Source organism: Rana temporaria, chromosome 1 (assembly GCF_905171775.1).
Source record: "Rana temporaria chromosome 1, aRanTem1.1, whole genome shotgun sequence".
NCBI lineage: Eukaryota > Metazoa > Chordata > Amphibia > Anura > Ranidae > Rana > Rana temporaria.
In genome coordinates, this window is record NC_053489.1 from 85,398,778 (window position 1) to 85,412,081 (window position 13,304).

The following is a 13,304-nucleotide window of genomic DNA, read 5'->3' on the forward strand; positions in this document are numbered from 1 at the left end:
TCATCCTCTGTTTTATTTTATGTTATGGTCTTTTCTCCTGACTGGCCATATTAGCCATCTTACTAATAAAGGGGTTTTTCTATATACAGAACTGGTTCTCTTTGGAGCAAGAAAAGGATTACCTTCCAAGTACCTATCGGCAATTTTGATTACGGTTACATTCTCTGCCCGTACTCCTTTCCTTTCTCATTTTCCATGTTTGGAATGTAAGTCATCTATATTATTTACACTAAAATCTTTGGGCACTATTATGATTGCTGATACCAACACTAATGTAATGCATCTAGAATGGGTTTGTTCTCTCCCCCTCCTTTGTTTTTCCCGGCCTCTCTGGTTGGACCAGGTATTTTTGGGCTGTGCAGCAATGCCCAGACATGTTAAAGGCAAGACTGATAATAATTTTAATTGTTTATTTTTGGTGTGTTTTTGATTTGTAAAACCTGTGTTATTATTACTTTGTAGAACCGCTTAAAGCTCCTGAAGAAGCGTTTATTTCGCAACATGTCGGGCTGAGCTTCACATGACACATCACCTTCTGCAAACCATAAGTGCCGTTTTACAATTATTAGTAGGAAGTGGTTGTTAATTCTCCACTCTTATTTATTCACTGTATCCCTAGGTTATAGGTGTTGTGTTATGCTATTTTTCCAGCGTTGTTAGGCATTCTTAGGAATAGCCCTTTCTTGTTATTTATTTATGCTTTTTAATGATTTTTATGTCTTTTCTCCAATAAATATCCAATTTTTAATATATATATATATCAGGTGATTTGTTTTTGTGTAATGAGGGAGGGTGTGGCCTAAGGAGATCAACACCCTTTATCAAGGTGTGCATAATTATTAGGCAACTTATTTTCCCCAGGAAAAATGGTCCAAAAGAGCGATTTAACCAACTCTGAAAAGTCAAAAATAGTAAAAAGTCTTTCAGAGGGATGCAGCACTCCTAAAAAGTCTTATGCCGCGTACACACGATAATTTTTCGGCATGAAAAAAACATAGTTTTTAAAAAACGTAATTTTAAATGATCCTGTGTGGGTTTCACATCATTATTCAGGTTCTGAAAAACGAGAATTATTTTTTCCGAACATGCTGCATTTTTTAACGTCGTTTTAAACTATGTCGTTTTTCGGGTTGCAAAAAATGATCGTGTGTGGGCTAAAACGACGTTACAAAGCTGCGCATGCTCAGAAGCAAGTTATGAGATGGGAGCACTCGTTCTGGTAAAACTACCGTTCATAATGGAGTAAACACATTCATCACGCTGTAACAGACAGAAAAGCGCAAATCGTCTTTTACTAACACGGAATCGGCTAAAGCAGCCCAAAGGCAAATGGAGCTTCCCCTTTATAGTGCCGTCATACGTGGTGTACGTCACCGCGCTTTGCTAGATCATTTTTTAAAAACGATGGTGTGTGGGCAACGTCGTTTTAATGATGAAGTTGGGAAAACATAGTTTTTTCCACATGCTGAAAAACAACATTTTTTTCATGCTGAAAAATGATCGTGTTTACGCGGCATAAGATTCTGGGGTGTGATCACAGAACCATCAAACATTGTGTTGCAAATAGTCAACAGGGTTACAAGAAGTGTTGAGAAAAATAAATACGCCAATTATCTGCCAAAGATTTGAGAAGAATCAAAACGTGAAGCTACCAGGAACCCATTTTCCTCCAGTGCTGTCATATTCCAGAACTGCAACCTACCTGGAGTGCCCAGAAGTATAAGGTGTTCAGTGATCAGAGACACTGCCAAGGTAAGGAAGACTGAAACACAACCACCACTGAACAGCACAAGGGTTGACATGTCAAGACTGGGCCAAGAAATATCTGAAGACAGATTTTTATTTTTTCTAGATAAAAAAAAAAATTAAACAATGCTAATAATTACACCAGCTCCCAGGTTGATATAACACAACAAATTCCATAGGACCACAAAACTGGTAAAGTGTAGTGTACTCCTCTATTCAAACTGCTCAAGCAACAGAGTCTGCCAAACAGAAAGCGCAAGGAGGTTTCTATAGCATCTTAGTGCAAACCATAAGGCAATAGAATGCAGCTTATGGTCTATCAAGAGATGCAAAAGACAGATTTTTTTAAAGGTTTTATGGACTGATGAGTGACTTGAGGGACCAGATGAATGGGCCTGTGGCTAGATCAGCAACGGGCACAGAGTTCCACTGGACCTTTTTGGGTTGAAGATGAAATCAAAATCAATGCCCAAACCTACTGCCAGTTTTTAGAAGACACTTTCTTCAAGCAGTGGTACAGGGAAAAGTCTGCATCTTTCAAGAAGACTGACATTTATGCAGGGCAATGCTCAATCGCATGAATCAAAGTACACTACTGCGTGGTTAGCCCGTAAAGGCCTTAACCACTTAAGACATGGACCATTATGCAGGTTAAGGACCTTGCTCCTTTTTGCGATTCGGCACCGCATCGCTTTAACTGACAATTGCGCGGTCGTGCGACGTGGCTCCTAAACAAAATTGGCGTCCTTTTTTTCCCCCACAAATAGAGCCTTCTTTTGGTGGCAATAAGCGTTTATCGATTGGTTTGTGCAAAATTTGTAGCGTTTACAAAATAGGGGATAGTTTTATGGCATTTTTATTAATAATTTTTTTTTTTTTACTACTAATGGCGGCAATCATCGATTTTTTTCGTGACTGCAACATTATGGCGGACACATCGGGCAATTTTGACACATTTTTGGGACCATTGTCATTTTCACAGCGAAACGTGCTATAAAAATGCACTGTTACTGTGAAAATGACAATTGCAGTTTAGGAGTTAACCACTAGGGAGCACTGCAAGGGTTAAGTGTGACCTCATATGTGTTTCTAACTGAAGGGGGGCGGTGCTGGATGTGTAACGTCAGTGATTGTCTTTCCCTATATCAGGGGACAGACGATCACTGACATTGCCACAATGAAGAACGGGGAAGGTGTGTTTACACTCACCTCTCCCCGTTATTCAGCTCCTGTGAACCGATCGCAGGACACCGGCGGCGATCAGGTCCGCGGGTGCGGTCACGGCTGGGCTCCTAAAGAGGACTACAGGTACGTGCTTGTGTCCAGTCGTGCCATTCTGCCGACGTATATCGGCGTGAAGGGGTCCTAAAGTGGTTTAAGATGAATAAAGACATGGCCCCCTTCCTCACCTGACCTAAACCCTATGGAGAACTTGTGGGTTCTTCTTAAACAGGAGATTTACGGTGAAGGGAAATAGTACACCTCTCTGAGCAGTGTCTGGGAGGCTGTGGTGGTTGCTGCTGCACAAAAAGTCGATTGTCTACAGATCAAGAAACTGACAGACTCCATGAATAAAAGGCTTATGACTGTTATTGAAAAGAAGGGTGGTCACCCATTTTTAAAATAGATAATTAAATGAGTACATTTCGTTTTTTGTTCATTATTCTCACTTTACCAGATAAAAACAAACAAGTGAAATGGCAACATTTTCCCATTTAGTTGCATAATAATTCTACAATAACTGTGCACACACTTTTACTTTGAATATTCAGGTTTGAGGTTTATTGACATTTTGGATTGAATGAGAGCACTGTAATTGTTTAAAAATTAAAATAACCCTCAAAAATACAACTTGATTAATAATTGTGCACACACTGTATATAAAAGCATGAAAAACAGAAGAATCTGACACATTCACATCTAGACAAAAATAAATAGAGTATATGTAATGGCTAGCATAGAATTAAATGCAGGGGAATCGGGAAAATAATTTCCCAATTCTAGACGGTAGTGCTACCAAAAACCCTGCTCCATGGAGTGACACCTCTGCAAGGACACTACTGAAAAGGCAGAAGCACTGTGCTTAAAGGAGTTGTAAAAGGAAACAAAAAACTGCCTAAAACTAATGTCTGCAAGGTAGACAGACAGAATAGTGTAATGATTCTGGTAAAAAAACGAGTAAATACCTATTAAATTCCTTCATCTATATCACCTCCGGCGTTCTAGTTTCTGTTCTCTTATTCACTTCCTGGTTTGCATCGTTCATTCATGTAAGAACTACATTTCCCAGTATGCATTGCGGCACGCCCAGTAATTCACACCTCCTTGAAGTCTCCAACAAGTAGAGAGCGTCCTGCCACACAGATGTAGTTCCCAGGAGGGGGTGAGCACATCACTGACCACCGCAGTAAAGCCTCCCTTCACGGTGGTGAGTAACAATCAGACAAGCAGGAAGTGAACAGAACAGAGAAGAAATAGAGCAACTTCTGAGCAAAAACGAACAATGAGGAAGTGAAAAGAGTAATGTCTGCAGGTAAAGGATGCTTATTCTGAAAATTTTTTTTTTCCTTTACAACCCCTTTAATATTACAGAATACTTAGGCCATACCACTGTTCTACAAAGTGGGCCCCATAAGAAGTACTTTAGCAGTAAAAGACCTGGAGATCGTGTTAGGAAGAGGTTATCAGCTAGCACACCAATAAAATAAAACGATGCACGTTTATGTGCACAGGGAGGAAAGAAAACATTGCATGCCAAAGTGTGATCACCACCCAATGACCATGGTGCTTTACCTGTTGGATGATCCTCTGCTCTACAACGTCAGACATCACTTGTACATGTATAGTCCCTCCAATAATCGCAGCGGAGTGACGCCAAAAATGAGGATCCCGATAAGATATAAGACCATCGATCTTCGATATCTAAAAAGGGAGAGAAGTCCTTTTTTGATTTACTATGGATACTACAATCAGCATTTCTGCTGTTTGCCATTTTGCAGATAAGACATGTGCAGCATACAAATATGAAAATATGTTTTTAAAATACATGCAAAACTTGCATGGATTGCACACAGCCAATTAGTATAAAAGCAGCAAACTTCTTGTGCAATAACCATGAACATTCATACAGTTTCTGCAGCACCCTAGCACCCTCTAGTGGTCAACTGTATGAAAAGTTATTTCACAGTAAGGCCCAGTGCCGATGGGCTTATTATTGTCAGCATCAGAATAGCTTTTCTCCTATAAAAGTCCATGGGAACGCAAAAAAACAAATCCCCAGGATTAAATGAAATCCCCCTAAAAAAAAAAAAAAATCTAAATTCACTTTTACTTACAATAAGCAGCAGTCACGTGACACAAAAGCACCAAATACTTCTCTTTTATACCTGCATGGGTCCTGTTTTGGGTGTCCATGTCACTACCTGCGTGGTGTGGACAGTTCCTATTGGTTGTCCAGATGTGGGTTTCTCTCAGGATCCAGAAAAGTACTGATGTCAGCCAGAGGGGAGAGAGGGCTCGTTCACACCATGTGACCTGCATTCTTCTGTACTGATCAACACAGGTCACTGAGCACATAGAAAGTAGTGTTTTTCTATGTGCCGCCTTCACCCCAGAACACTGTGCACATGTGTGTTGCACTTAAAGCGGGGGTTCACCCTAAAAAAAAAATATTTTTTCTCTACCATGCCATCCAGCATAATAGCGTGAGCTACAGTATGCCTTTATTTATTTTTTTTGCGCCGTACTCACAGTTTAATCCATTAGTTACGTTTCAGAAGGCGTTCCTATGAAGAGTGGAACATGATTGACGGCCGGCTATGGCGCGTCACGCTTCCCGAAAATAGCCGGAGTAGGACTCGGCTCTTCACGGCGCCTGCGCAGTCAGCTCCTAGTCTGTGCGCAGGCGCCGTATAGCGCCGTGAAGAGCCGAGTCCTACTCTGGCTATTTTCGGGAAGCGTGACACGCCATAGCCGGCCGTCAATCATGTTCCCCTCTTCATAGGAACGCCTACTCCCCGTGGGGAGTCTGAAACTAAACTAATGGAATAAACTGTGAGTACGGCGCAAAAAGATAAAAATAAGGCATACTGTAGCTCACGCTAGTATGCTGGATGGCATGGTAGGAACTTGTTTTTTAGGGTGAACCTCCACTTTAAATGCGACCCGTCTGATGGGGACCAGAAGTTCCAGACACATCTGTGCAATGGACTGAATGGATGAGGCGCTAAGCCTCATCTAGCAGTATGAATTCATACAGCTGTTGTCCTTAACAAATGATCTTTTCCTATTGGTTCTTCCAGTGTATGTGGGGAAATGAAATGGGGTCGGAGGTATAAAAACAGTTCTTCTTTCATCCAATTTGAGACGTTTCTCAGAATAGCAAAACATTGACTACCAGCTGTGTGGAGTTAGCCGAAATATAAAAACCCCTTTAGAAATAAAATTAAATGGGTGACCTCAATGATAAGTAAGGTTGCACCAATAATTTTTTTTACAGCGAGTACCAATACCTTTGCAGTGCGATTTGAGCCCATACAAAATGAATGGGCTCAAATCACACTGCAAATAATTGCATGGCATTTGAAAAGGAATGCGGTGCGATTACTGTCCGATCATATTCTGTTTCCCCCACCGCTCCTGTTGTAAACCCAGGCTGAAGACACTATGACAAGCCTGGGCTCACACTGGAGTGGAGAGGGGAAAGCGCATGCGATTTGTACAGGAATCACATTCGCGTGCGATTCTTGGCAGTGGGGTTTTCATTTTGAATGGGCTCAAATCCCACTGCAAAGGTATCGGTTTGAAGTATAGGAGCATTTACTCGTGAAAATGCTTAGTATCGGCTCTGATACGCATACCAGTGCAAACCCTAATGATAAGTGTCCAGCTCTACTTTCTCATTAGTTCAGCACAGGCCAGCTGCTATAATAGCAAGCCAGTATCTCTCAGATTCCCCTCCATCCCACGCCCCCAGAGCTCCATCCAGTCTCACCTTCTCCAGGGCAATGTTTATTCCCTTCTCTATTTCTGGAGGGATTCGAAGGAGGATCACCTCGCAGGCATCTTTCAGCAGAGGGAGGACACTTCCGAATATCAGAATAGCAATAAAGAGTGAGCAGAGAGGATCAGCAATGAGCCAGCCAAACTGCCGAATCAGAATGGTGGAGACTATCACACCGACGCTGCCTAGAGTGTCAGCCAGTACATGGAGGAACACACCTGGGTGGCAAAACAAGAGGTTACATAATCAATAAGAAACTGTAATCAAAGACACTTTTATATTGGATTTCCAAGTTGGCATCAGTAATTTTGCATGCACTGTATGTATACATTTCATTGAAAGGTCTCCTTCCACCCCTTGCTGTGCATAGCATTTTACAGAGTGTCATCTGTATTCTCTGACCCAGACATGAAAGACTGATCTTACTGATGTACAGTACAGCATTCAGACTGGAGGCGGTCTGTGTTGCACAGCGAGAGAGCACCACATCAGTGTGCCCCTTCATCGTCCAATCAAAAAACAGATTGTGTCCAGGACCGGGCTATACATCCTAAATGTGGTGTACTCTGCAGGGAGCTCTGGGACTACGCTGTGTGGTCAGACAGAGGCAGGAGGTACCTGGATCATTTGGCTGAATTGACTTACGAATTCATTAGCAGGTAAAACAGTTCACCTACATGTGCATCTAAAAAAATAATAGAATATCCATCACAAAGTTCATTTATTTCAGTAATTCAATTCAAAAAGTGAAACTCATATTATATAGATTCATTACACAGAGTGAGACTTCCAGCATTTTTTTTTTATTATTTTGATGATTATGGCTCACAGCTAGTGAAAACCCAATATTCAGAAAATTTGAATATTGTGAAAAAGTTCAATATTGTAGTGGGTTGGGGGGCTCCCCCCCCCATTATACTTACCTAGATGGATGCAGCATCGGATTGATGCGGCATCTGTCTCCCGCCATCTCTGCACTGAGAACTGAGCGATCGAACACCACCGACTGCCTGTCAATCAGCAGCTCTCTGGAGCACTAAGCTGTGGAGGGGCACCTGGCGGATCCAGACATCCAGAGTTGGCATGACGCTGTGACTTGACTGATCTGTGTGAGGTCAGCAGAGAGTGGACTTCACACCGCTCTCTGCTGAAAATGGGTCACAGGAGTGCAAAACTAATTGCACTCGTGTGACTCATATAAGAAGTCCAACAAAACAAGCTCAGGCTGGACTTCTCCTTTGACTCAAAACACTTTTAAAGGTTTCCTGAGCCTTTAAATGGTCTCTCAGTCTGGTTCAGTGGGTTACACGATCACAGGGGAAGACTGCTGACTTGACAGTTGTCTAGGAGACAGTCATTGACACTCTCCACAAGGAGGGTAAGTCACAAAAGGTCATTGCTAAAGAAGCTGGCTGTTCACAGAGTGCTGTATCCAAGCATATTAATGGAAAGTTGAGTAGAAGGAAAAAGTGTGGTAAAAAAAGGTGCACAAGCAAAAGAGATAAGCACAGCCTTGAGAGGATTGTGAAGCAAAGACCATTCAAGAATTTGGGGGAGATTCACAAGGAGTGGACTACGGCAGGTGTCAGTGCTTCAAGAGCCACCACACACAGACCTATCCAGGACATGGGCTACAACTGTTGCATTCCTTAACCAGAGACAGCATCATACCTGAGCCAATGAGAAAAAAGACTGGACTGAACTGGACTGTTCTGTTGCTCAGTGGTCCAAAAGTCCTCTTTTCAGATGAAAGTACATTTTGCATTTCATTTGGAAATCAAGGTCCCAGAGTCTGGGGGAAGAGCGGAGAGGCACAGAATCCAAGCAGCATGAGGTCCAGTGTGAAATTTCCACAGTCACAATCAATGATGATTTTGGGAGCCATGCCATCTGCCGATATTGGTCCACTGTGTTTTATTAAGTCCAAAGTCAGCGCAGCCGTCAACCATGAAATTTTAGAGCACTTCATGCTTCCCTCTGCTGACCTGCTTTATGGAGATGTTGATTTCATTTCCCAGCAGGACTTGGCACCTGCCCACACTGCCAAAAGTACCAAAACCTGGTTTAATGATCATGGTATCACTGTGCTTGATTGGCCAGCAAACTTGCCTGATCTAAACCCCATAGAAAATTTGGGGGGTACTGTCAAGAGGAAGATGAGAGACACGAGACCCAACAATGCAGACGAGCTGAAGACCGCTATCAAAGCAACCTGGGCTACGTTAACACCTCAGCAGTGCCACAGGCTGATCGTCTCCATGCCACGCTACATTGATGCAGTAATTCATGCAAAAGGAGCCCCGGCCAAGTATTGAGTACATACTATACTGTACATGGACATACTTTTCAGCAAGCCAACATTTCTGTATTACATTTTTTTTTTTTTTTATTGGTCTTATGCAATATAATAATTTTCTGAGATATAAATAAAAGAAAAATGCTTGAAATATATCACCCTGTGTGTAATGAATCTATATAATATAGGAGTTTCAGTTTTTGAATTGAATTACTGAAATAAATAAACTTTTTGAGGATATTAAAAAAAATTGAGATGCACCTGTATGTTAAGTCGGTATTAAACCCAAAAGCAAACATCATATTGCAGTTTACCAACTCTGGCTGCATTAGTTTTCTTTTGATAGGCTTTCTTTTACTTTCACATGGTGATATGGCAAGTCTATCGTTTTTTAAAAGAACAGGCTGTCCTGCACATGTAGTAGTTACTGGGTTTAGACAAACCATTTACTACTGACAGGGGTGCTTCAATTTGTTAGATTTACTAGTAGATTTAGAAACCCCAACACTCCCCCCAAAAAACAAATGCAGCCACCACATCTAATGATTGGTAAGCTGCATTTTCGTTTAAAGTACTGGTTTGAGTTAGAGCTGCACGATTAATCGTAATAAGATCACAATCTCGATTTACCCCCCCCCCCTCGATCTTCAGGCTGGATGACCCGCAATTTTCTTCTCTCACTGCCCGTTCCACGTAACCAGCGAGGAACGCAAATGGCGCCTGTCATGGACCTTGAGATATTAAAGTGTTTCTACTTGACATCTGTTACACAGGAGAGGGACATTCAATGCAAGGCTTTTGAAATGCTAAGTGGAACCAGCTTGCGAAATACCTTTTATTGTGTTCTGCAGGTTAAGAGCGGGTGTCGGAGTCAGTCCGTCTGGCTAGAATTAGGGATGGAAGGTTAATTGAATCTATTATGTGTGGTTGAAGATGTATGTGTTTACACTAAGGGACTTTGTATTGTTCTAAAGGTCAGAAGCCTCCTGTCAGCTGTATTGAATTAGCATTCGATTGTCTGAAGCAATGTAACCTCTCAGAGGTAGTAATTAAGTAGACTGGGTTATTGTGTACATTGATTACCCCCTGGGGCTTCTGTCTCAATACACAAGTCTTTCTATCCAAGCTATTGGACCAATCCCTGTTGACAATTTCAAGTCCTCATTTGCATGGTCAAGGAGGACTTGAGTGAAGACTGCATATACTTTACAATTGACCAATAGGAAAGCGGTTGTTGGGAGTGGGATGTTCCAAAATTCTGTATAAAAGTGTGCTGTGTACTTGAAAATAAAGAGTCCTGTTTGAACTTACATACAGCCTGCCTGGTGTTTGTTCTTAATGGGTCCGAATGGCAGATAGCTGTAATTCGGATCCCGGAACCTTGGATGACTGGACCATCAGACGTTGCAATCTGCAAGCTGACTCACTGGTAGCAGAGGAGTGTCGGGAGAGCAGGACCTGGGCGAGAAGGGGTCTCGTCACAGCGCCGATATCGGAACCGACGTCAGCAGCCTGCGCCACTGGATGGATTCCTAGGCTTCTCTCACAGTTCTGTACAACTGTAGTGTGTATCCATGCGCCACCCAGTGGTTGCCGGCTGTACTGCTTCTGATGTATAAAAAAACAGACCAGTGATATGTCTATAATGTTAAAGACCATATAACTCCTATAAAAAAAACAAAATCAAAGTTTGATTCTGCTTTTTTCATAGTAGTTATATGGTCTTTAACATTATAGACATATCACTGGTCTGTTTTTTTATACACTCATATTTTCAGATGTATCACAGGTCTATTAATTTATTTGGGGGGGGGGTTTCTGGCATTCAGTTTTTGAGAATCGTGATCTTTAGTCTAAGCCAGGGGTGTCCAAACTTTTTTTCAAAGAGATTTAATGAAGATTTAATGAAGTGAACATGTGTGAGGGCCGACCACTTTGCCTGACATTCTTTGTTTCAGTCTAAGTGTGTTTCGTTCGAGCAACTACTACACGGCCCAACAAGAATTCTCTTGCTTTTGTGGCTGTGTGTGGTGAAGAGATGAGCTTGGGCGTAATATGTGGATATACTGTATATATCTCTTTTGTGGCCCCAACGAAGGACTAAGGATGAGCTTGGGTGTGTTAATTGGATATACTGTATTTATGAGCGTATAAAACGCACAGGCTTACCATCGCCATGAATGCAGCCTTACATGTGCCATGATTGCAGCCTGATTGATGCCCATCTGCAGCCTCAGAGGGGATGGGGGGGGGGGGATGAGTTCCAACAGATTACAGGAGAATCTCTTGTTTATTCGGTTACCTCTTTAATACAAAGTCCCGCCTCCTATGATAGACAGAACAGTCATCCAATGGCATCCCAGGAGACTGGACTTTCTATTACACACACTGCTAAGTAAACAGGAGGCCACAAACAATATATATATCCAAATCACCAGGGGGGCCATAATTGGCCCGTGGGCCGGACTTTGGACATGCCTGGTCTAAGCAAAAGAATCGCGATTCTCATTTTGCCCAGAATCGTGCAGCTCTAGTTTGAGTACCAATACTTTCATTCAAGTACTCTCCAATAGCAAGTAGTGAAACCTTTGCGGTGCGATATGAACCCATACAAAAATGAATGGGCTCCAATTGCACTGCAAGGAATCTCATTCGATTTGAACAGGAATGCAGTGCGATTCCTGCCCGAACCACATGCGGTTTCCCCACTGCTCCTGTGTAAGGACAGGAAAGCGCCATCTCAGTGCAGCAATGGGCAAACAGTTTATTAAAAAATTTTTTATAACAACTAACATGTTAAAAGTACATATTATGTAATATGTCAAATCCAAATCTACACAGTCATAGTGTCCCGTGGGACCTGCCAATGATGGAAAACCACGGCCGCTTGCAGTGCTCCCAGGGTGCTCTCAGGGCTTGAGGAGATGTACAGGCGGTCCGCCCCCAAGCTGACATCACTTCCGCCCTATAGCCACGTATGCGCTCCTAGCTGGTTTACAGGGGTCCCAGAACTTCCAACACCTCCTCCAGCCCTGTGAGCACCGCAAGTCCCCATGGTTTTCCATCATCGACGGACACTTAGGCCGCGTACACACGGTCGGACAAAACCGATGAGAATGGACCAAGGTTCAGTTTCATCGGTCCAAACTGACCGTGTGTATAGCCCATCGGTCTGTTTTCCTTCGGTCCAAAATTTTAAAACATGCTTCAAAACCGAACCGATGGACTGCTGCCCGATCGGTCCAAACCGATGGTTAGTACAGAAAGCATCGGTTCAAAACTCGCGCATGCTCAGAATCAAGTCGACGCATGCTTGGAAGCATTGAACTTCGTTTTATTCAGCACGTTGTGTGTTTGACGTCACTGCGTTCTGACCCGATCGTTTTTTGGAATGATGGTGTGTACGCATATCAGGCCGTCAGGCCACTTCAGCGGTGAACCAATGAAAACGGTCCGTCGGACCATTCTCATCGGTTTGGATCGACCGTGTGTACAAATCCTTACTGTGCAGATTTGGCATATTACAGATATGTACTTTTCATGCGAGTTGTGATAAGATTTTTTTATAAACTTTTTGCCCATTGCTGCACTTAGATGGCGCTTCCCTGTCTTTCTACACTGGGTTCACACTGGAGCAGTGCAGGGAAGCATGCGTGATTTTGACAGAAATCGCATTCCTGTTAAAAATCACATGCAATTCTTTGCAGTGCAATTGGAGTCCATTAATTTTGTATGGGCTCAAATGGCAACGCCAAGGTATTGGTGTGTACTTGTGCAAATACTGGGTATCAGTACCGATATCTGTGCCACCCTAATCTAAACTCCTTTAAGTTTACGAAAACTTCCAGATCTTAAGAATCGTCTGAGACAATAAACTTGGCTCAAGTATCCAGGAATACTTTATATGCAAAAATGACATTTGTGTCCTACTATTTGAAAAGTGCTCAGTGCTTCCTTGGCCATATACCTACCACGCATATTGGCATTCATGCCTCCACCAGATCCATGAGAATGCCCATGATTGTGAGTATGCCCATGATCACCATGTGAATGCCCGTGTCCATGCCCATGACTGTGTCCGTGGCCATGGTGAGAGTGGGCATGTGAATCATGAGAGGAACATCCACCTTTTGATCCCCCATGGGAGTGGGCGTGGCTAAAGGCACAGATACCAACAAGGTTGACCAACAGACCCCCAACCGAAACTGGCTGCAAGACAAGAAAAAAATAAAATAAATAAAAATAGTGAAAATAACGGGA

General features: G+C 42.6%; 1 protein-coding gene and 1 non-coding gene across 2 annotated transcripts in view; both read right to left on the reverse strand.

The window, feature by feature from the left end:
• SLC30A5 (solute carrier family 30 member 5) overlaps positions 1–13,304 on the reverse strand; it is a 62,552-nt gene that overhangs the window by 2,174 nt on the left and 47,074 nt on the right. Inside the window, exons 13-15 of the mRNA XM_040339837.1 lie at positions 13,016–13,253; positions 6,740–6,966; positions 4,540–4,668 (exon numbers count right to left, since the gene is read on the reverse strand). Coding sequence (XP_040195771.1) covers positions 4,540–4,668; positions 6,740–6,966; positions 13,016–13,253 — 594 coding nt within the window. The remainder of the gene's footprint in view (positions 1–4,539; positions 4,669–6,739; positions 6,967–13,015; positions 13,254–13,304) is intronic.
• LOC120925396 lies at positions 1,947–2,078 on the reverse strand. The gene has a single exon (XR_005746671.1). It is a non-coding gene; the product is annotated as a small nucleolar RNA SNORA31 (small nucleolar RNA).